The sequence below is a fragment of the Vicugna pacos genome, chromosome 1 (genome assembly GCF_048564905.1).
Source record: "Vicugna pacos chromosome 1, VicPac4, whole genome shotgun sequence".
NCBI classification, from domain to species: domain Eukaryota; kingdom Metazoa; phylum Chordata; class Mammalia; order Artiodactyla; family Camelidae; genus Vicugna; species Vicugna pacos.
Window position 1 is genome coordinate 14,312,712 of NC_132987.1, and position 19,968 is coordinate 14,332,679.

General features: G+C 51.6%; 1 protein-coding gene across 2 annotated transcripts in view; it reads right to left on the bottom strand.

Moving 5' to 3' along the window:
- The window catches only part of RAB6B (RAB6B, member RAS oncogene family), a 54,406-nt gene continuing 34,438 nt past the window's right edge, over positions 1-19,968 (bottom strand). For both annotated transcript variants that reach the window (XM_006214559.4, XM_072954974.1), the window contains exons 3-8: positions 10,338-10,391; positions 10,061-10,166; positions 8,556-8,667; positions 7,556-7,649; positions 4,737-4,803; positions 1-3,139 (exon numbers count right to left, since the gene is read on the bottom strand). In XM_006214559.4, coding sequence (XP_006214621.2) covers positions 3,075-3,139; positions 4,737-4,803; positions 7,556-7,649; positions 8,556-8,667; positions 10,061-10,166; positions 10,338-10,391 — 498 coding nt within the window. In that variant the 3' untranslated portion in view covers positions 1-3,074. The remainder of the gene's footprint in view (positions 3,140-4,736; positions 4,804-7,555; positions 7,650-8,555; positions 8,668-10,060; positions 10,167-10,337; positions 10,392-19,968) is intronic.

Genomic DNA, 19,968 nt, shown 5'->3' on the forward strand with positions numbered 1-19,968 from the left:
TTTGAGATTCCTCAAAGAAAAAAGAGGGCTACAGAAGATGACTCTGCTCAACTTCCAGGTCAGGGCTGCTCTATGCGGAAGGGGACCAAACCACTGGTAAACTGAGATCACTCCTAAAAGGCTTCCTGCCCTTTGCCTCTCGCTAGCCCACCTGGATACGGCAATGATGGGGTACTCTCACCAGGGATGCTGAGGACTTTCATGACATTTTCTACAAGGAAATGTGATCATTTCACTATTGAACCTAAACTCTGAGTCAAGATCCTACCTACAAGCAAGAGGACAGTGATGACACCAGCCTAAAACAGGAGCCAACGACCCAACGCCCTTCTATGCCAGAGCTCCAGCTGCCCCGACACACCCAGGAACGAGGGGTATAGATCAGGCCTGAGGAAACAGGGCCCAGGGAACCAAGATGGGAGGATGGGAGGAGGCAACCCACCCTCACCTTCAGAGGGAGCGCCTGGGCTCAAAAGGTAGGATTTTGTGTACATGCTGGGAAAGAAGGGCTCCCGGAGGCCACATGGAGCCATGTGGTATCTACAGCGTCTCTTACAGTTCCTCAAGGCTGTGATGGAAAAAAACGTTCACGGTGCCTTGGATATGTGTGCACCTGAGAAGGGGGCTGAGTTTCTACCTTTTTTACAAGGATGTTTTAAGAAAAAGCACTGTTTAGTACCAAGAAAATAAAATCCACCATCCATTCATTCATTGAGACCGAATGAGATCCCTACACATGGGGCTCTCCCAGGGGCCACAAGCAATGGGCCTCACTGCCAGCCAAGCCGGGTGCTGTCACCTGGACCCCTGTGAATTCTCACAAGGTAAGTAAACGCTCTTCCAACAAGCACCACTTAGGGGTGTGCCATGGAGGGGGTACTGGCCCACGTGGGCACGCACACCTGTGCATATAAATACATAGGGAAATGATGTGCATATTCCCGTGGGGCTATTTTTGCCTGTAGTTAACACGTCTATGCGTTATTTTATTGATGGCAAGACAATCACAAGTTTTGGGACAATATTAAGTATTTCTTATTTCAACACGTTGCAGTACTTTTGATTTCCAAAACGGTTATCACAATGCAAATTCCAACTTGAGAGCAGGAAAAACAAGAATATACATTGAGCACATGTATCTCTGTGAGAATGTGTGTGGCAGGTGTATACACAAGTCTATCTCTATACATAATTATGTACACACATATAAAAACTAAACACGTGACATTGGAATTACGGTCGTACATCGGTCTTTGCCTTCTGGAAGAGGAGCTCAGTGGAAACCCTGCTTCCTCTTTTCTTCTCCTGAAGATAAATTCCTCTCTAAAGATCAGTTCTGACATACAGTCTCCTGGGCTGAGTGTGTGGCAGGCCCCCTGGCCAAATGTCAGTGAGCTCTGCCAGGTTCTGCTGCGCTAACTGGCTGCCATTTTGGATTAGTTTCTGAGAAGTTCCAAATGCGTTGCAGTAACTTATTGGAGCCCTGTTTTATGGAGGAATTTACCCCCTACCACACCCCAGATGGTCATTTAGCTCATCTGTGACAAGCCAAACAGCAGCCTGGAGAAGAGTCAGTGCTGGCTTGGAGGGCGGGGTTTACTGTTTTGGGCCAGAGTTGCTGCCCACTGCCTGGTTTCATGCAGGCTCAGGGTTGGTGAGGCTGGATCTATTTGGAATGCTGGCCAGGAGGGCTACATCACTTAGTGGAAGAGAAAGTTCTCTTCAGAAGTTTTACAGGTAGGTCTTCAGGACTAAGCCCTTCTCAGAAATGAATCAAAAATGGCAAGGAGGCTCTCCCTGGGCAGGCTGCTGGAGACCCTGCCTCCGCCCTACCCTCGGGCAACCAGAGTACCGGTACAATGTCTGCAAAGCTCTGTGCACACAGATTTCAACTACACTGGGCCAATGTGGCGGAAACACGTCAAGAGGTCAACTTTTCCAGAACAGCACTCAACAGTGTCAACAACCAAGCATCAGTGAACATGCACCCTCCAGGCGGCAGCTCTGCAGACAACCCTCCCTTCTCTAATCACAGGTGGACCAACACTGCGTGATGTAGGCTCCAGCCTCCCTGGCATCCAAGGAGGAGGGCTTCAGGGGGGCAGACGCCGAGTTTCCTTTTGCCCTTCCCTTAGCTTCAACCTAGACATGTGTGCTGACGGCTGGACGGGTTGGTTAAAACATTTTCAGAACTACACATGGTGCCCCAATTCTATAAACCACACATTGCCCCAGCCCACAGTGGTCAACAGCACCCCATCCGTCCCATGGCCTCTTCTTCTGCCAATCACTGGGCAGACCACAGAGCACAGACGGCTGCCTGTGGCAAGTGCCCTCCACCCCTTCAAGGCTTTTCATGGAGAAGACAAAGAGGCAGAAGTAATTCCAGTGGGCCTGTGGCTGGACTCCCTGCAGTCCACAAGGCCTTAATTTCAGCTTGGGGCCGTGGCTGATGTCCCTACCCTGGCCACGAAAGGACAGGGGCAGAGCTGCCTCTTCAGAGGCTGTTTCGTTCAATCAGCGTTTGATTTAACCAGGTGGGGCCTGTTTGTGTTGGTCTGGGCCAGACAGCCCAGGACTGGAGCCGAATTAAATTGCCCAGATTAATTGTTTTAATCTATTGGGCTGGGGGCAGGAGGAGGGCAGAGGGGATGAACCCTTCAAAGAGGACGGGAAGGAGGAGGTGCGTGGAAAAGGTTCTCTGTAAGTTTACAAATATACAAAAACAAAAAAAGCACATCTTTCAAATAAAAATGACTACATTTTTATCTGGCAAAAAGTTGTATACACATGATTTAAATTTTTTTTTAATTTTAACAGTTTTTGGCAATCTTAATAAAGTACAATATATTACAACCAAACCAAAAAATAGTTGTTTAAGTAACGGCTGTTAAGAGTGACGTGACCCCTGATGCCCAGCCTCCCGCCCCACCCCACCCGACTCCTAGAGACAGAGAGAAAAGAAAAATCCTCCCATCTGGATAAGCTCATTTCCCACCCCCCTTAGGAAGCTAACCAATAGGAAGCAACACAACAAGCGAGTAGTGTCAGAGGAAGCCGGCGGTCAGGCTGCATTAGCAGGAGCAGCCGCCCTCGCTGGCCGGGGGCTCCTGGGGTTTGTCCAGCTTGATGTCGATCACTGCGGGGGGCGGGGCTAAGGAAGATGACGCTCCCGGAGGAGATCCCGCCCCCGCCCCTTGTACCCTCATCTGCCCGGCTCAGCCCTTCCGTCCCTCCGCAGACACCCAGGGACTCGCTCTTCGCTTGGCCTGGGTGGGAAGGATGCGAGTCACGAGCTCCCAACCCTCCTGCTCTTCCTCACCCCTCCCACAAGCCCTCACCGCCATCCACCCGAAGCTAAGCTTGACCTGGGCTGTGGGATGACCGTCGAAACAGGGGCAGGCCAGATCCTTTCTCAGAAGCCTTCGCGGGGACCCACTGCTGCTGGAGCGCCGCCTCCCAGCCCCACCCCAGAGAGCACTGCAGGTGGAGAGCCCGCCGGCCGGGCATGGATCTCACCTCGCAAGTCACGGGGCCACGGGGCCCTTGCCCGGGGTGGCGTAGCCACCTCGACCCCTCAAGCTCCCAGGCAGAGCGTGTCACTTAGACCCCGCGGCGGCTGCTGCTGCTGCGAGAAGCCACCTCCCTCGGAAGGGCCTCAGCACAGCCCCCTCTCCAGCCCCTTCCGTCGGTGCCGTGAGGACTGTGGGCAGGCGAAGCACCCATAAGAACCCCAGAGGCGTGGGTGCTTAAATGCTCAGCCAGGCTGTTCCCGCTGCCCTCACCAGGCTGAAAACCCCGTCAGGCCAGACCTGGTCACAGCTGAGGCCCAGGCCCTCAGCCCCGCACAGAATCGCCCCATCCCCTGCCGGGCTCCGGGCTGCTGTGGGGCTCCACCCGGGCTGGGAGCAGTGGAGGGAGAGGCAGCCCTGCTCTGGGGCCCGTAGCTGGCATCCTAGGGAGGGATGGGGCCCCATGCAAGAATGATGGGGGAGCTTCTTTCAGGGTTAAATACTATAAAAAGCCATTCATCCTCAAAAGACCACCTTCCCTCCTTTCCAGTTTCTGCCCACTCAGCCACGGCATATACTCTGAGTATGACTTTGTCTCTGACTTTTCCTTATTCTCCCTACACCCTAGTTCTCTTATGTGTGTGTATGCACATATAACGGGCATTTTTATCTTGTTTCGTGTGTATATGTAGGGTATATATACATAAACACATTTTAAAATAACATTCAGAGTATAAAGAAACTAGTAAACAGACAATAAACAACTACCTTCCTTCCCACTGGACAATTCAGACTACCTCTCTGAGCCTCTGTTTCTGCTTCTGTGTGTGGCCTGAGGTTTGGGGTGACTGTGAGTGGGGTGCAGACCCTGCCCCTGGAACAGCGGGGAGGCCCGGGGCTGTGCAGGGCTGGGCCGAGGAAGCAGGCAGGACAGGGAAGGAGGCACCTGTGAGGGGAGCTGTCTTGTGTAGAGGAGGTTGAACCACGTTGAAATCATGTCTCAGTGCACAGAAGTGGAGAGTCTACTTGTGAAATACAAATCTATGTTCACCGGAAAGGGCAGAGTTACTATTTCTCACTCCCTGCCCTGCACCGTCCCTCCACACACATCCCTCTGGCATCCCCACGCTGTTTTGGAAGTAGAAGCTTAGATAGTTCGAGCTGGATGGGGTCTCAATGCAGACCCAGGAGGCCAGCTTCATCCCTGTCAAAGGAAAAGGATACTCCCTTCTTTGCTTTTCTCCTGGACATTCTCCATTCCAGGCAGAGCAGAGGCCACACGTCGGAAGAGCTGGAGAGAGGGGGAGACGCAGCGTGAGCCCCAGCCCCTCCCTCCCTGCTCCCGTGTCTCCACCCTCTCACCTCTTCACCTCCTGACCTGGGGCTCTGCTCTCCTTCTGTCCCGCCCTGGACGGCGGGGGCTGCACCTGACCTCTCCCGCGCCCCAGCGCCTCTCACAGCGTTGGGCCACAGCAGGCCCCTTACCCAGGGAGGCTGGCCACGGGGTCACCAGGGGCTGAGCGTGGCTCATGGTGACAAGGGACCTACTCCAGTGCGGAAAATGATCTAGGCCCTGGGAGACGAGCTCTCGGGCGGGCTTCTGTCCCACTGCCCACGTGGGGACCAGGCGTGGGGAACAGACTTTCCATCTGCCCTTGAGACAATGACCCTCTTCTCTGGGAGCCTTGTGAGTCCAAGGGCGTCAAGGCAGCTGAGTGCTGGGAGACTGTTTGCTGGGAATAAGGACACAGGAGTGTGAATGTGATATTATGGCTTTGCTTGGGTTGTGGGTGTGAGTGTGATGTCTATGTTGTGTGTAGAGCAGTATATGTGGTATGGATGTGCACGTGTGGCATCTGTGTGTGTGTGTGAATCTGTGTAAGTGTGGGGAGATGTGAGTGTGTGCGGCGTATGTGCACAGGTAGGGTTCTGTGGCTGGCAGGTTTGGGGCCGGCAGACGTGGAATCTAGGGGGTGACAACAAGTACAAGGCAGAAGTACAAGGCACCAGAAGACTGTGAATGCTCTCCCGTCTCCCCACAAACACCAGCTGCAGGAACCTGGTGGGCTCTCTGAAGACAAGGTGAGTCTTGGGGGTCTCACCCCGGAGCCCAGCCCTGTGGGAGCACCCAGGCTGGGTGACAGGACCGAGGGCCAGAGTGGGGAAGACGGCGGCCTCGGCGTGGGATGGGGCCCCGTGGCTGGGCTGCAGCGGGTCTGGAGCAGGGCGGGCAGAAGTGGCAGAGAGTTCAGAGGGCCCAGTCCCTCCCCTGAGCCTTCCTCCATGGCCTCGCCCCAGGGAGCCCTGCTCTGCCTGTCTGGCTCTCACAATGGTCTCAGCCTTTGCCAGTGGTCAAGCTGCCAGTTAGATGGAAGCTCCTGGGGTACATGCAGGCCTCCGAGAGCAGATATGATCACATTCAGAGTCCAGGAATCTGCACTGCACTGAGACTCCTCTGAACCACACAGGGTTTGAACTGAACTGACCATATTCAACCCCTGCTCAGACCATCACCTGGCTTCAGAGCATTCTGGAAAGCATCTCCCTGACGCTGACCCCTGGGACCACATCCTCTGCTTCCCTGCCCCCCATGCCTTTCCATCAGCGCTGCACAGAGTAGCAGCCCAGTGTCTTCTGCAGGCCTCCAGGGACAGGTAACTCCCCCTTCCAGGGGACCCCACGGCAGCCCCGGAGTTACATGGAAGGAGGCTGGGAAGGGGATGGGAGCCAATGTGAACACTGAAGGCACTCCAAGTGGGGCAGAGGGCACTGAGTCCTGGGGGTTTGGGGCCTCCTTTTCTGTCCCTTCCCACTCCTCTGCCACCTCCCACTGGCACTAGCACTGGCACTGCCCAGGGGGGATGAACCCTCACTGTGTCTGGCCAGCTGCTTCAGTGGCAGCTTGTCTAGTGCTTCTGGGCACTGCTGGGGGCAGTAGGGCAGAAGTGACCCCGGCCAGGCCCCGACACGCCTCCAGCTGCTACTGTGCCCATGCTGGTCCCCTGGCCCAGACCACCCTCCCTCATTGCCTCTCCCAGTCCTCTTTTCCAGGAAGACAGGGATTCCTCACCTTTTTTAACGAAAGACTCCTTTGGTGATCTGGTAGAGCCTATGGGCTCCTTTTAAGTGTGTGAAATAAATTACATAGGAATTTTGTATAAAGGAAACCATTTAGGATTGAAATAGACTTCTACAAATCTTTAAGACACAGACTTGTGACGCGGCAGCACCTCACAGACTCACGGACGTGTTAAGGAGCAAAAGCTGGCAGCGGGTCTGAACCCCTGAGATACTGAGGTAGGGATGTGTGTAAAGTTCCAGAAACCCACGACCCTGGAAGGTGACAAGAAAGCAGCTGTGACCACTGTTGCGATGATGCTGCTAACATCTGGAGTCGTGCTGCCCACGCTCACCGCTGCAGGAAACGCAGGAGACCTGATAGAGGCTAGTGAAGAGACAGGTGGGGTTTTTTCCCACCTAAGTCCACTGACCGGCCAAACCATCCACGGACTCCTTGGGGGTCTGTGGACCCAGGAGAAGCCCCCTGCTCCGAGGCTTAGCCCTGTCCCTCTACAGTTCCTCCGATGATTCTGACTGCCCAGAGCTCCAAGGTATGTGGGTCGGCCCTTTCCTCCGAGCCTGCCTGACCCTCCCAGCTCAAGCACAAAGCCTGAAACCCCAAAATGCTGATTAGATAGAATTTCCTGCAGCCCCATCCCAAGTTAGGAAAGAGGGAGGGACTGCTGCTTCTCTCAGCCGCCTGGAAGTTGGTGGCTGGACACACACAGCGGGCTCAGGGTCTGCCGGGCTGGTTGCCGTGTGTGGCTAATGCTGACATCTCCCGACACCCTGAGAGTGAGTGCTCCCTCCCTCCTGTGCTTTAGAGCTCTGGAGGCTCCCTCGTTCCCCATCGGGTGCCTTTATGGCTGTGCTGGTTAGCTGCCCTACCTAGTCACTAGCCCCTTGGGCAAGGCAGGGCCAAGCCCGTGGCCAAACGTGCCAGAAGCCACATGCGGGCGCCTGACCAAGGCGGTGCATCCCACCTGCTTCACGTTGTAGCCAGTCTTCGCGCTGGTCTCGATGAACATGACGCTCAGTTCTTTGGCGCGCTGCTCGCCCTCCTCAATGGTTATCTGCCTGGAGGGGAGGGGACGGGCAAATCAGTTCAGTAGAGAAGTAGCCGCTGATGGAGGTGGAGGGAGCCTTAGATGAGGAGGGCCCTTCAGTGAGCCCTAAGCCCAGGGCTGGACCCCACAACTCCCTCAGGACGCAGAGGGCACAGGGCACAGGCCATAGGCAGGACGCCAGCCCCTGTCCACTCCTTCGCAGTATCGTCCAGTTCAGGAGCAGGTCCTGAGGCAGGGGGGCTGCTGTCCCTTACCCACCTTTCCCAGTGTCACCACTGTCAGAGCCTACAGTGCCAGCCACACACCACCTCTCTGGGTGGTCGCATCTGCCCCATTTTCCAAATGAGAACACTGAGGTTAAAAGCAATGGCCCCAAGGTCATGTCCTGCAAAGGAGCTGGGCTTTGAGGACATTTTCTTCACTTCAAGGACAGGATTCTAATAAAGCAGCCTCGAATTCAGATGATTCCCTAAACAGTCAGAAAGCCCTCTGTCCATGACCTGTTGCTTTATCTGACCCATGAGATGAGCGGACAAGTGCAGGGAAGGGCAGGGTGGGGAGCCCGGTGCCTGGAGGGCAGCACGGAGCAGCCTCTTCAGGGAAAGTGTCACATGACACAGCAACAGCCCGGGAAACTGTGTTCACGCCTGGGGACCAGGACCTCACACCCCCACCAGCACAGGCGTTTCACAGGGGCAGGGCAGGTGGGAGCCCAGAGGTGTGCCCAGCCCTTGCCAACCTGGAAGGTGGGGCTTCAGAGATGAACACCTGTGGGCAGGCGTCTATTGGTGACTTCAAAGTCTCTGGTGCCCCAGAGGTCCTTTCCAGATGCGCGAGGACAGGTCAGACAGCGTCCTCACCACGCATGCGTCCCAGAACTCCCCGTCCAGGAAGAGCTGCAGCCCCCAGCACCTACCTCTTGTCGGCCAGGTCCGTCTTGTTGCCCACCAGCATGATAATGACATCGCTGCCCCTCTCTGTCCTGACATCATCGATCCACTTAGAGGTCTGCTGGAAGGAGTTGAGATCTGGAGGTGCAAAGTGGGGATGAAACTGCCAGTGAGAGGCAGCCCCGGAGGGAGAGGGGGAAGGTGGGAAGGGAAGGGTGGGAAGGCAGTGAGAGCAGGAGCAGGAGGGAGACGGGGGAGCGTGCACCTCAGACACCTGGGAGGGGTGGGGGCACAGGCCTTCCGGAGGATTCATGGAGCTGTGCCCTGGGGCCCTGGAGAGACCCTCACGGTGCTGAGCCACCCTCTGGGGACAGCATTCATGGCGTCTGGAAGGCCACTGGGTCGTGATTGCTACACGGACTAGTGGTTTTAGGGCCCACTTGAGAGACCTGACTTTGGAGGCTCAGAGCAGAGTAAGAAATGGGTGCAGAGGACTTGACTGGGCTGGGAAACATTGTGACAACGTGTGTGGGGACCGCAGAAGCCCTGAGAGAAGCTCAGAGGAACACTGGAAAGGCCAGAGGGGCTTCCCAGAGCTCTGCAGGAAAGAGGAGGGGGAAGGTGGCCCCAGGAGCAGACAAAAGCTAGGCAGTTTCAGGGCAGAAGCCGGGACGGGCCTCGCAGAGGAGCAGTCATAGTGCGAAGCCAAAGGGGAGGGGAGCTCGCTGTCCTGGGAACCTGGGCTTCCCACAGCCTGAACTCCCTTCTGCTCAGCATCAGGCTGCAGGAGTTCCAGCCCCTGCAGGGCCGAGCTCCCAACTGCTCTCAGGTGTGCAGGGAGCCTGCGGTCAGGGGGAGCGGTGGAAGGAGCGGGCGAGCAGAGCTGGAGGCAGCAGGCCGGGGCATCCTCCCACCACAGGCATGACGGCAGCCCACAGGCTGGCCAGGTGTGTGCCAGCACACCTGCCTGGGCAGTAAGGCTCACCCCCAGCCCCACGAGCCTCCCTCAGGGCGGTGCAGTTGGTCTCAAGAACAGCTGTTTTGGCCAGAAGTGCAGCCCATCCCTGGCTCTCCTGGACCTCTCAGGCCTCGCCTCCCTGGGAGCCCTGTGACGAGCTGGGATGTCCGCTGGCAAAACCATGGCTGCCAGGTCAGGGTTGGCCCAGAGACCAGTCTTCTCCCATCTTGACACACACAGAGAAGCCACTTCCTAGGGCTCCCTCTGGCAGCCAGGGCATGGGAGGGCCCCGAGGGCCTGGTGAGCGTCTGCCCCCCTCCACACACGGGCCCCTGCTCTGCGCAGGGCCACCCCAGTCTTGTACATCGGACCTGTTGCAGGAGTCAGGGAGGGTTCAAAGGCAACTCACCCCACCCCCCGCCGCCCCCAGGGCACCTGCCTTCCTGCATCGAGAGGACCAGCATGTACACGTGCACATGCACGCGCACGCACACACACACACAGACTGCAGCCTGGCTGGGGCTGTGAGTCCCTTGAGCTGCCTTGCGCCCGGCACTCAGGCCCCGCACTCACTTGTGATGTCGTACACCACCACGGCCACCGTGGAGTCCCGGATGTAGCTGGGGATCAGGCTGCGGAACCTCTCCTGGCCGGCTGTGTCCCAGAGCTGCAGTCGCACCTGTCACAGGGAAGGCAGGAGGCTCAGGGGGGCAGTGAAGACATGGTGGGACTGGGGGGATCCAGGGTCTGCGATGCTGGAAGCTCTGGGCACTCATGGGCTCTCAGTGCCCCAGGCGACTGGTCCCAAGGAGCCCTCCCAGTCCTCCCAGGTCTCAAGTCAGGCACTCACCGTACGATCCTCCAAGTACATGGTCTTTGACAAGAAGTCAATCCCAATGGTTGCCTGTTAGAGCAAAGCACAGAAAAGTCAAAACCGAAAGGGCTCAGGGGAAGGGGCAAAAGCTCAGTGATCCAGGCAGGGACCCCACCAGCCAAAGGGGACCCCACGTCAAGCCTCGCGTGGGTTCGCTCTGCTGCTCCCACACCCCCTAACTCAACAGTGAGCCCACTGGCCCCTCTCAGAAGAAGTGAGTCTGAGCTCAAAAAAAATAAGGATAGGTTTTTAGAGAGTGATACCCTTTGGAGAGAAAGAGAAAAGTGCTTTGGACGGGGATGAGAGCGGGCGAGGCGGCTTCCCCAGGAACAACGCCACTGGACCGGGTGTCTCCTGCCCCACTCGGATGGGGGCCTGGAGGAGCAGGAGCTGGGTGGCCTCCCAGCCCCAGGCTGCTTGGCCCCACCTCCCTCTGTCCCTCCCAGCCTCCCCTCCACGCTCCCAAAGTCTATCTGCTCAGGCCTGGAACTCAGGTGCCCAGCTTGGGTTCACTGCTGCCCAGGTGGGAGGGGGTGGAGTGGGAGCAGGGCATCCTGCTGTGGTGTGGGGATAGAGAGCAGCTGGCTTTCCCCAGGGGCATCGCAGTCACCCACAGCAGCATCTCACTGGGAAACCCCACTGGCTCTTTTCTATCCAAACCACACACTGGAAGCCAACTTTCCTTAGCACCCCTATGCCATGCCTATGCCCGCTCTGTCCCAGCACCAGGAGGGGTAGCTGGGCAGAGTATAGTCAGCCTTGTGGCCAGATGGCTGGGACCCACCACTTCCTTGCTGTGTGGCCTGAGGCAGGCCACCCAACCTCTCTGGTGCACCCAGTGTTTGTGACAGGAGCTAAGATGCTGTCAGTATGAAATAGTCACTGTTACGTAGTTAATAATAATGGTGATTCAGACACAGCCTGAATGTCAGGACACTAGTTAAGTCCAGTGTAGTTCATCCAAATGATTAGAAACTTTGGCAGCCATTAAAAATCACGTTCTTCAAAAATATTTAAGCATCTGGGGAAATGGTCCTCAGGTGAAAAAAAGCAGGTTACAAAACATCATGCAGAGTGTGACCCCAATTTGATTAACTGAAGTGGAGATTTTTTAAAGTATTTTTCAGATTTTCTTAGATGTTGAAGTGTAGGGAATACACTGAGGCCTTAACAGAGCCAGTCTCTGAGTACTGGTGGGTGGGTGATTTTTTTGCTTCCTTCATCATACTTTTCTCTGTTTTCTTTTTTTTTTAATTGGGTTTATACTTTTCTCTGTTTTCTACAATGAACATATAATAGTTCAAGAAATATTTTGAAAGAAAAACAAAGTTTAAACAGTAAGCTTAACTGAATGGAAAATTGCACACTGACTTCGGACTACAAAGCCACAACCAGGGAAGACCAAGGAAACAGAGAAAGCCATGTCCGCAGGTCCCCCAGATGACTGTACGCATGTACATGTACCCCCGACTCCTGCCCCTTCCACAAAGGAGTTAAGGTGGCTGTGTCCTCCTGGAAGCTGGCCTTAAAGCAAAGATCGGGAGTGTCATGGAATCATACAATTCTAGAACATGTGTGCTAAGCAAACACCTCAGACACAACCCAGGCCCCTACTTTGGAGACCAGGGAAGTTAAAGCACATGCCTGTATGACTCTGCCAATCAGTGACAGAGCTGGGAGGATCGGCGTTAAAATCTTGGCTTCACTTGGGCTCTTTCAACCCCAGCTTTGCACACCCTCCCTGCATGGTATAGCCACTGGGGAATAAGTCTGGAATTAAGGAGCAGCTTGTGGACTGAGCCTTGTTCCTTAATAGTCACACAATATTCATTTATTGGTATATGTTAGAGCAACAGTTCTTGTCTGCTGATATCCACAAGGAGAAATGTACAGAGCAGGTGGACATGTCTCAACTCCAGTGCTCAGGGGACTCCCCAGGGAGGGCCAGGCTCCTTCTGCAAAGTGACCCCTGAACTAAAAAGCAGGTGCATGAGCTGAGGTTTGGTATCAGGGACTGCTGGCTGTCCCCCAACATGTAGTCTCCTTTTCTACAGTAACAGGACTCTGAATGTGTAGATGGACCCCTGGCTGCCCCAAATAAAGATGGTATTTCCCAGCTTCCCTTGTAGCTGGATGGCCAAGTTCTGGTCAATGGGATGTGAAGGTGACATATGCATCTTCTAGGATGGGTCCTTCCTGGGGACATGGGGAAGTACCCACCGTTGCCCCTTTCCCTTTCCCACCGCTTGGAATGAAGACAGGTGATAATAAATCACATTGGCCCATTCAGATGACAGATGCATGAGACAGGAAGCCCGAGTTCCTGCCCGGTAGAGCCTCCTCACCAGCCTTGGACTGCTCACACCCAGACTCTGTGCGACAGACAACTGAACTTCTACCTTGCTTAAGCCACTGTTATTTTGGGTTTCTTTTAACATAGGCTAACTCTAACCTGATAAAGCAAACAAGCACGGAGAAGCATATCCCTCAACGGTAGGCAGCAGGGGTTCCTGATCGTGTTCTTGATGATGATATAACAATGACAACTCATTTCACATCATGTGTGCTTCCATGGAGGACAGAGAAATCACCAGATGCTAAGACAAAGACTGTGCCATTTGGATCAAGCCCTAATAAAGCTCAGCCCCGTGATCTCCATAATCATAAACACCATTTACTGGACACACACGTACTTTATTACCCCTCACAATAGCCTGACCAAATCAGTGGTGATGAGGAAATTAAGGTCAACTTCCTATCGCTCCGGCTCTCTCCCACCTTTATTCCCATTCTCATGCTTCTTCTACACCAGAGAAACACCTGGTTCCTTAACTGCCCACTCCCTCAGACCTGTTCTGGCCGCTCTCCCACCCACCCAGGCTCCTGAGCCACTACAGACCTTTCCACATGAATACAGACAGGTGCCAAAGCAGAGCCACTGTCCTTGGATATGGCTGAGCCATCAGCTCTGCTCAAAAACATCTTCATAAGTTTTGCTTCCAATAATGGCTAAGTAGCTGGCATCAAACTAACCCTCTCCCAGATAACTATTATCAGCTCTGGACAAATACAAGAAATAACAATTTGCAAAACTGACCAAAAACAGGCAGAAAACGGAGGGGTCACAATCTCTACAGGAAGAGAAGAGAACTCAGTGAGATCCTACATTTAACCAATTTTTCCCCGAAGTAGCTTTCTAGTCTCACCAAGTTAGAAGGACTTGGTAAACAACTCAGGCTTTTCATTAGAATCCCAGAAGAGCCGGCTTTGGGAGAAAGCTCATCATCTCAGGACTAAGGAAGGGCTACATCAGAGGACTAAGGGAAAAACCCAAAGAGACCTATCTTAACAAAGTTTAAACATGGTAAGTAAACCCTTTTCAAAAAAAAAAAAAAAACACGCACACAAAAAACAAAAAGAGATGGGCTGCCTATAATCTAATTACCTATTAAAATAAAATTCAACACTCTTCAGAGGATGGTAACAGAATCCAAGAATCTCTAGAATTTATTATTCACAACGTCAGTGGACACAATAATAAAGGACTAAACATAAAGAAGCAGGAAATTCAAGCCATAATCAAGAAAAAACTCAGCAGAAGCAGATCCCCAGGTGACTCATATGTTGGACTGGCAGACAAGGACTTTGTTATAAGTGTGTCAAAAATATAAAGGAAAAGAGTATGATGGGTAAATTTCAAGAGATATATAAAGACTAAGGACCCAGAAATCTGAACACACACACAAAAAACAATATATGAAATGAAAACTCACTAGATTTGAGTAACAGCAGCTGGGACACTTCAGAGGAAAGAACAGTGAACTTGAAGTCAGGCCAGAAGAAACTGTTCAAACTGAAGCACAGATTTTAAAAAGGATGCAATAAAAATGAACAGAACTTCTAGGATGATATAAAATGACCTGATAAACATGTAGTTGGGGTTTTAGAAAGAGAGTAAAAACAGAATTAGCAAAAAAATGTTTTTAAAGCTAGTGGCAAAAAAGAAAAAAAGAGAAAGAAAGAAAGAAAGAGAAAGAAAGAGAGAAAAGAGAGAAAGAAAGGAAAGAGAGAAAGAAAGAAAGAAAGAAAGAAAGAAAGAAAGAAAGAAAGAAAGAAAGAAAGAAAGAAAAAGAAATAAATTAAAAACAAACAAAAAAAGGAGGTGGAGGGTATAGCTCAGTGGTAGAATGTGTGCTTAGCATACCTGAAGTCCTGGGTTCAATCCCCAGTACCTCCATTAAAATAAATAAATAAATAAATAGATAAATAGATAAAAAAATAAATAAGCCTAATTATCTCCCCACCCCCAAAACTAGTGGCCAAATATTTTCTCAATTTGATTAGAAACATCAACCCACAGCTCCAAGAAGCTCAGGGAACCGGAAACAAGATACAGACAGAGAAAATCACACCTACGTAAGTCATAGTCAAACTACTGAAAACTAAAGATACAGAGAAAACCTTAACAGTGGTTAGGAAACAGAAAGACACAATACAAACAAAGGAATAATGACAGGAATGATTTCCCTTCGGAAACAGCTGAGGACAGAAGACAATGCAACAGTATCCTTAAAGTTCTAAAACCACCACCACCACCACCACCACCACCACCACCATCATGTCAACCTAGAATTCCACAGCCAGTGAAAAGTTCCTTCAACAATGAAGGTGAGGGGGGAGGAGGCTATAGCTCAGTGGTAGAGGGCATGCTGAGCATGCCCCAGGTCCTGTCCTGGGTCCAATCCCCAGTACCTCTGCTGAAAGAATAAGGAAATAAATAAATAAACCTAATCACCTCCGCCTTCAAAAAATAAATAAAATAAAAATAAAGTAAACAAATCTATTTTAAAAACTGCTAAGAAGAGTAAGTATGAAAAACTAACAAAAAATAAAGTTGAAAGCAATGAAGGCAAAACAAAAACATTTTTGGGTAAGGGAAAGCTGTGATCATTTGTCACCAGTGAACCCTCATTACAAGAAATGCTTTAGGCTGAAGGGAAATTTTACAGATGGAAGTCTGGATCTTTAAAGAAGGAACATAGGAGCACCAGTAGTGGTAAGTCCTGGGGTAAATATAACAGCAAGCAGTTCGCCCTTGATTACCTTCTGTTTTCATCCCTATCAGTGATAGTTGGTAGCATCCTCCCCTTTGTTTTGCCCTTGCTCCATGCTTCAGGTCACATCAGGAGCTGGTTAAACATGCAGATTTCGGAGCCTGGCCCAGACAGACAGAATCACAACCTCCGGGGTGTCAGTCTGGGAATCAGAATTCCTGACAAGCCCTCAGGTAACTCGTTTGTGCAGTAAAGTTTGCAGACAGCTGCGGAGACTGAGTTCATGCAGTGACTGGTCTGGGGAGGCTGCGGTGTCCCGGAGGAGGGCAGAGTCCCTGCCCGAGGTGAGAGATGGATGGAAATGTCCGTGCCTGCAGAAGGGCTGATCACAGGTGGAGAAGCCAAGGCTCACTCAGAACTGAGGTCATACAGGTGCTGGTGGCAGAGGTAGGACTGGAACCCAGGTCTCCCTGCCTGCAAAGCCCCTGCTCTTGACTGTTGAGCTGCACTCCCTCTGCTTCCTGAAAACCCTTCATTTCTGAAGCTGTCACCGAGTATGTGGGGGGCTCCCAACTGTCAGAATCTTACCGTCATTAGCCCTAATAGCTCAGCAAAGCCCACTTAAGGGGAAGTTCATTTGTATTTTAACAACAACAAGAGTCAGCTCTCTAAGGACAGAATAGAAACAAGAACTTTTAAGATAGCCTTGGTTACCAGAAACTTTATAGCTCCTTGACACCATTTATTTTTTCCAAAAATAAGGCACAAATAGTTGGCCCTACGCTGCTGCCAGCTGGAGCCCATCTCTCCCAGAAGGGCCAGATCTGCAGGGAGAAAGTGGTCACGGTCTTCCCTGGGCAGCGCCTTCCTGGCATATGGTGCAAGTAATGACTACTCATTCATTCATCCACTCTTGAGTGCCTACTCTGTGTTAGACCCAGACCAGAACAAGCGCTGGTCCTGGCCTATAAGGAGCTGTTCCCTCCCTGGGGCTGTTCTTCCTCGTGGTCAACACCCATTCAGAGTTCAGGATTCAGCCTTGAACTTCCCACCTTGTGGAGGAGCTAAGATTAGCACACAGAACTGTGGTCCCTGACAGATGGGAAGGACCAGTGTAGTTAGCAGGGCCCTAAGAGGAAGAGGACATTGCTTCTGATTGATTTCTTGAGAAAAGTCAGGGCAACTATGCAAGTCCTTGAGCGAATACTAACTTTCCAGCAGGTGAAGAGGGGAGGTAGTGGCGGGTGGGAGGTCTAGAGGGTAAACCCCAGATGAAGGGAAAGGGAGAGGTCTGATTTCCATAAGGGCAGAGCTCCCATCAGAATTACCTTGCAGATTATGATTATAAACTCTGGAGAAACATAACAAACAACTGTCTGAAGGCACTGGAAAGTGACCAAAAGCAGGTAGAATCTGGAGGAGAGTCAACACTTAACAAGAGAACGGCCCTGGGTGAGGCTCCTGTTTTTCTGACTGTTCACTCACCTGACGGCAGCCCTGGCTGGAGCTCAGGGGAGGCTAAAACCTGGCAAGAAACCCACAGTCCTACTGGTTGAGAAATGAGAGGGCAAATCGTAAAGCTATCACAGCAGCCAGAAAGTGTGGAAAATCCTGGAAATGAGAAAGCCACAGACAGGGCACCCCAAATTCTGCATGTAAATGCTGCCCAAATCTCTGACCCAAACAAGCCACATGCAACCTAAGACTTGAAAACCAAACAGACAAACAAACAAATCTGAACAGAATTTTAAGCTGCTGCCTACCACAAGGAAAAGAAATAAGAATTTGGGTCCAGCGAACACTCTTCCGAAGAAACAAATGCAGTCCACAGTCTTAATCACAATATGTAGGATGTAACTCAAAACTACTAGACATATGAAGTAAAAGCCATATTCAAGATAGAAAGAGAATAAATGGAGACCAGCCCTGAGGTGACCCAGATGTTGCAAGTAGCAAGTATTTTTAAACAGCTAATAGAATTATGCTCAAACACATAAAGAAAAATATGCTCAGAATGAAGGCGCAGAGTTTTAAATCTCAGCAGAGAAACAGGAACTATAAAGAAGCAAATACAAATTTGGAATTGAAACATACAGAATCTGAAATTGCTAAATGAATGACAGGCTTAACCACAGAGAGCAGATGACAGATGAAACAGTCAGTGACCTTGAAAACAGATCAGTAGAAATGATGTAAAAGGATAATATGGGGACATCAGACAAAAAGAAAAACTAGCTACCCAGGGAGGCCACCCCCTCCTATAAAAGGCCCCAGAAGTCCTAATTTCCTGTTACGTGACATAACGTGCATTCCCGCTCAAAGGTCAGGTCACACGGTGTGAGTGTACTGATGGGCAGGTGTGTACGAGTGGACACACAAGTGTGTGCGTGCAACTATGTATTTGCATGTCAAAGTATGTGTATGTGGGTAGGAATGGGTGTAAGATGCTTGCATGGGTGGGGGTGTGGGGTGGGGAGGGAGTCAATTCTGCTTTGGAGGTAAAGCCCAGATGGATGATATACACACAGCCCTGGTGATGCCAGGAGGCTGAGAGGCTGAGGTGACCAGAAGCCTCCATGGGGAAAGGGGACAGATTTCTGTCTACAAACCTAGACTCCCTGTCAATGCCCCGAGGGCAGGCCACGACCAGCCTCAGAGGATCTGGCATGCAGCTAGCAGAGTGCCCCACTGAAATGGACCTGCGTGGGGTCATGTGTCCAGAGGGCCCTGGTCTGTTTTCAGTGACTCTGCTGGTGCCTATTGGCAGGGTCTGAACGCTGTACAATCGGAAGAACACTGGGTTGGGAGAGTCCTGGAAAAATGACAGCCCCTGTGGCCCCCAGCTTCTCATCTCTAAAAAATGGATACTCATAGCTTCCTACAAGGGCTGTTAGATCAGATGAGTTAGACTGTGTCAAGGTGCTCTGTGGAAACAAAATGAGGACTGACCAACTGACCAAGGGATTTCCAAGAGAAGGTGTAGAAACTCACCCACCCCCAGGAGACCCTCCAGCAATGTTCCTCAGGCTGGTTATGTGGAACATGGCCCCATTAGGGAGGCCAACTATGGATGAAAGTAAACTGTGATCAAGTGTTTCTAGGAAAGGCTGCATGCTCTAGCCCTTAGTGGGGAGCCATAAAGCACACTGGCATAATAAAGGCTCTGAGAAGTCCTGCGCTGAAGCGTCATGAACAATTTCATGTCACTTAATTGTTTCTCAAGCTTCTTGGCCCTAGGAACCTTTGTGCTTGTAATCCCTATTAACATCCCAATAAAGGAATGTTCCCAGAGCTTCAGGAAAGGCTGACCCTCACAGAGGTGGGCTCCCAAAGAACCATGGAGTCTTGGCCACAGCATTCATTCTATGTACTTCCTTTTTCTCTTATGAGGCATGCAGTAAATTATTCTACCTGGAAACTAACTATTCCACAGGGATGTAAAGAGGATATCAAGACAACATGAGCAGCAAGCTTGACTCTGGGGACTCTCCTGCCAGTCCAGGACCCCCTGATCCTCCCCACCCCTTTGGCAGTGCTGCATAAGCCTTCCATACTGCTGAGGCCCCTCCAAGGAGGCTAGACTGCATCCTGCTGTGATTAGATCTCCCCAAACCTGGCGATGCTTATTTATTCCTTAAAATCACTGTGCCTGCCAACTGTACCACTTATGAAAAACGGCAGGCACATCACCTTATACAAAACATGAGGAACCTTAACAAAGACAGATTTCACAGCTGCATCTCCATTTATCTTCTTCTAAAGGTGGTATTAGCCAGTGTCAGCAGGGGCTCAGATGCGTAGTGCAGAATGGTGGCACGTTACACGCCTCCCTCTGCACAAGGGCTCCCACTGGCCCAGCGGATCCCCGAGGAAAGAGATGTTTCACGAGGCACTTGTTGAAATCGCCTTTGCTGTGTGCATTTATTATGAAATGTAATTTTGCATCCACATTCTGACAAGACAGTAATAAAGTCTGCGGTAGAAATTTGCATGGTAATTTGCATAAATTGACTCAAGATTCTCTTCCCAGGAAGAGAAATCATGAAAAGGAGTGTATGTATGTCTTCTTTTAGCCTGGGCCAGGCCTTGGCCCGTGGCTGGGGAAGCATCCGTAAATGGCAGAAAGCAGCTGGGGATGACAGACCCTTGACAATGAAGCTGCTGTTTGCGCTCTGCACCACCAACCATCAGATGAGAGGATCAGGGTAAAGTCATGCAAATTAGCATGCAAATGAGGCTGGCGAAACTTAAGGATTCAGACCAGCAAGTGCACATGGTGGGGGAAGGAGACAGAACAAGCTGGGCAGAGCCTGTCCTTCCCAACAGCTCAACCAAGTGCTGTGGGGAGGGGCGGCTGGCTCTGGAGGCCACAGCCAGGTACCTGGATTCTTTCAGCCACCTCAGCCTCAAAGTCTACACACTTCTAGTGGTGACTTTCTTCCCAAAATGGGGAGTGCCTTGTGCTAGTCATCACCCAATTCAAAAATTTACTGATTGCTGTTTTATTACTTGACTGTGCTCTGAAACATGAACCAAACAATATGCACCTTCCA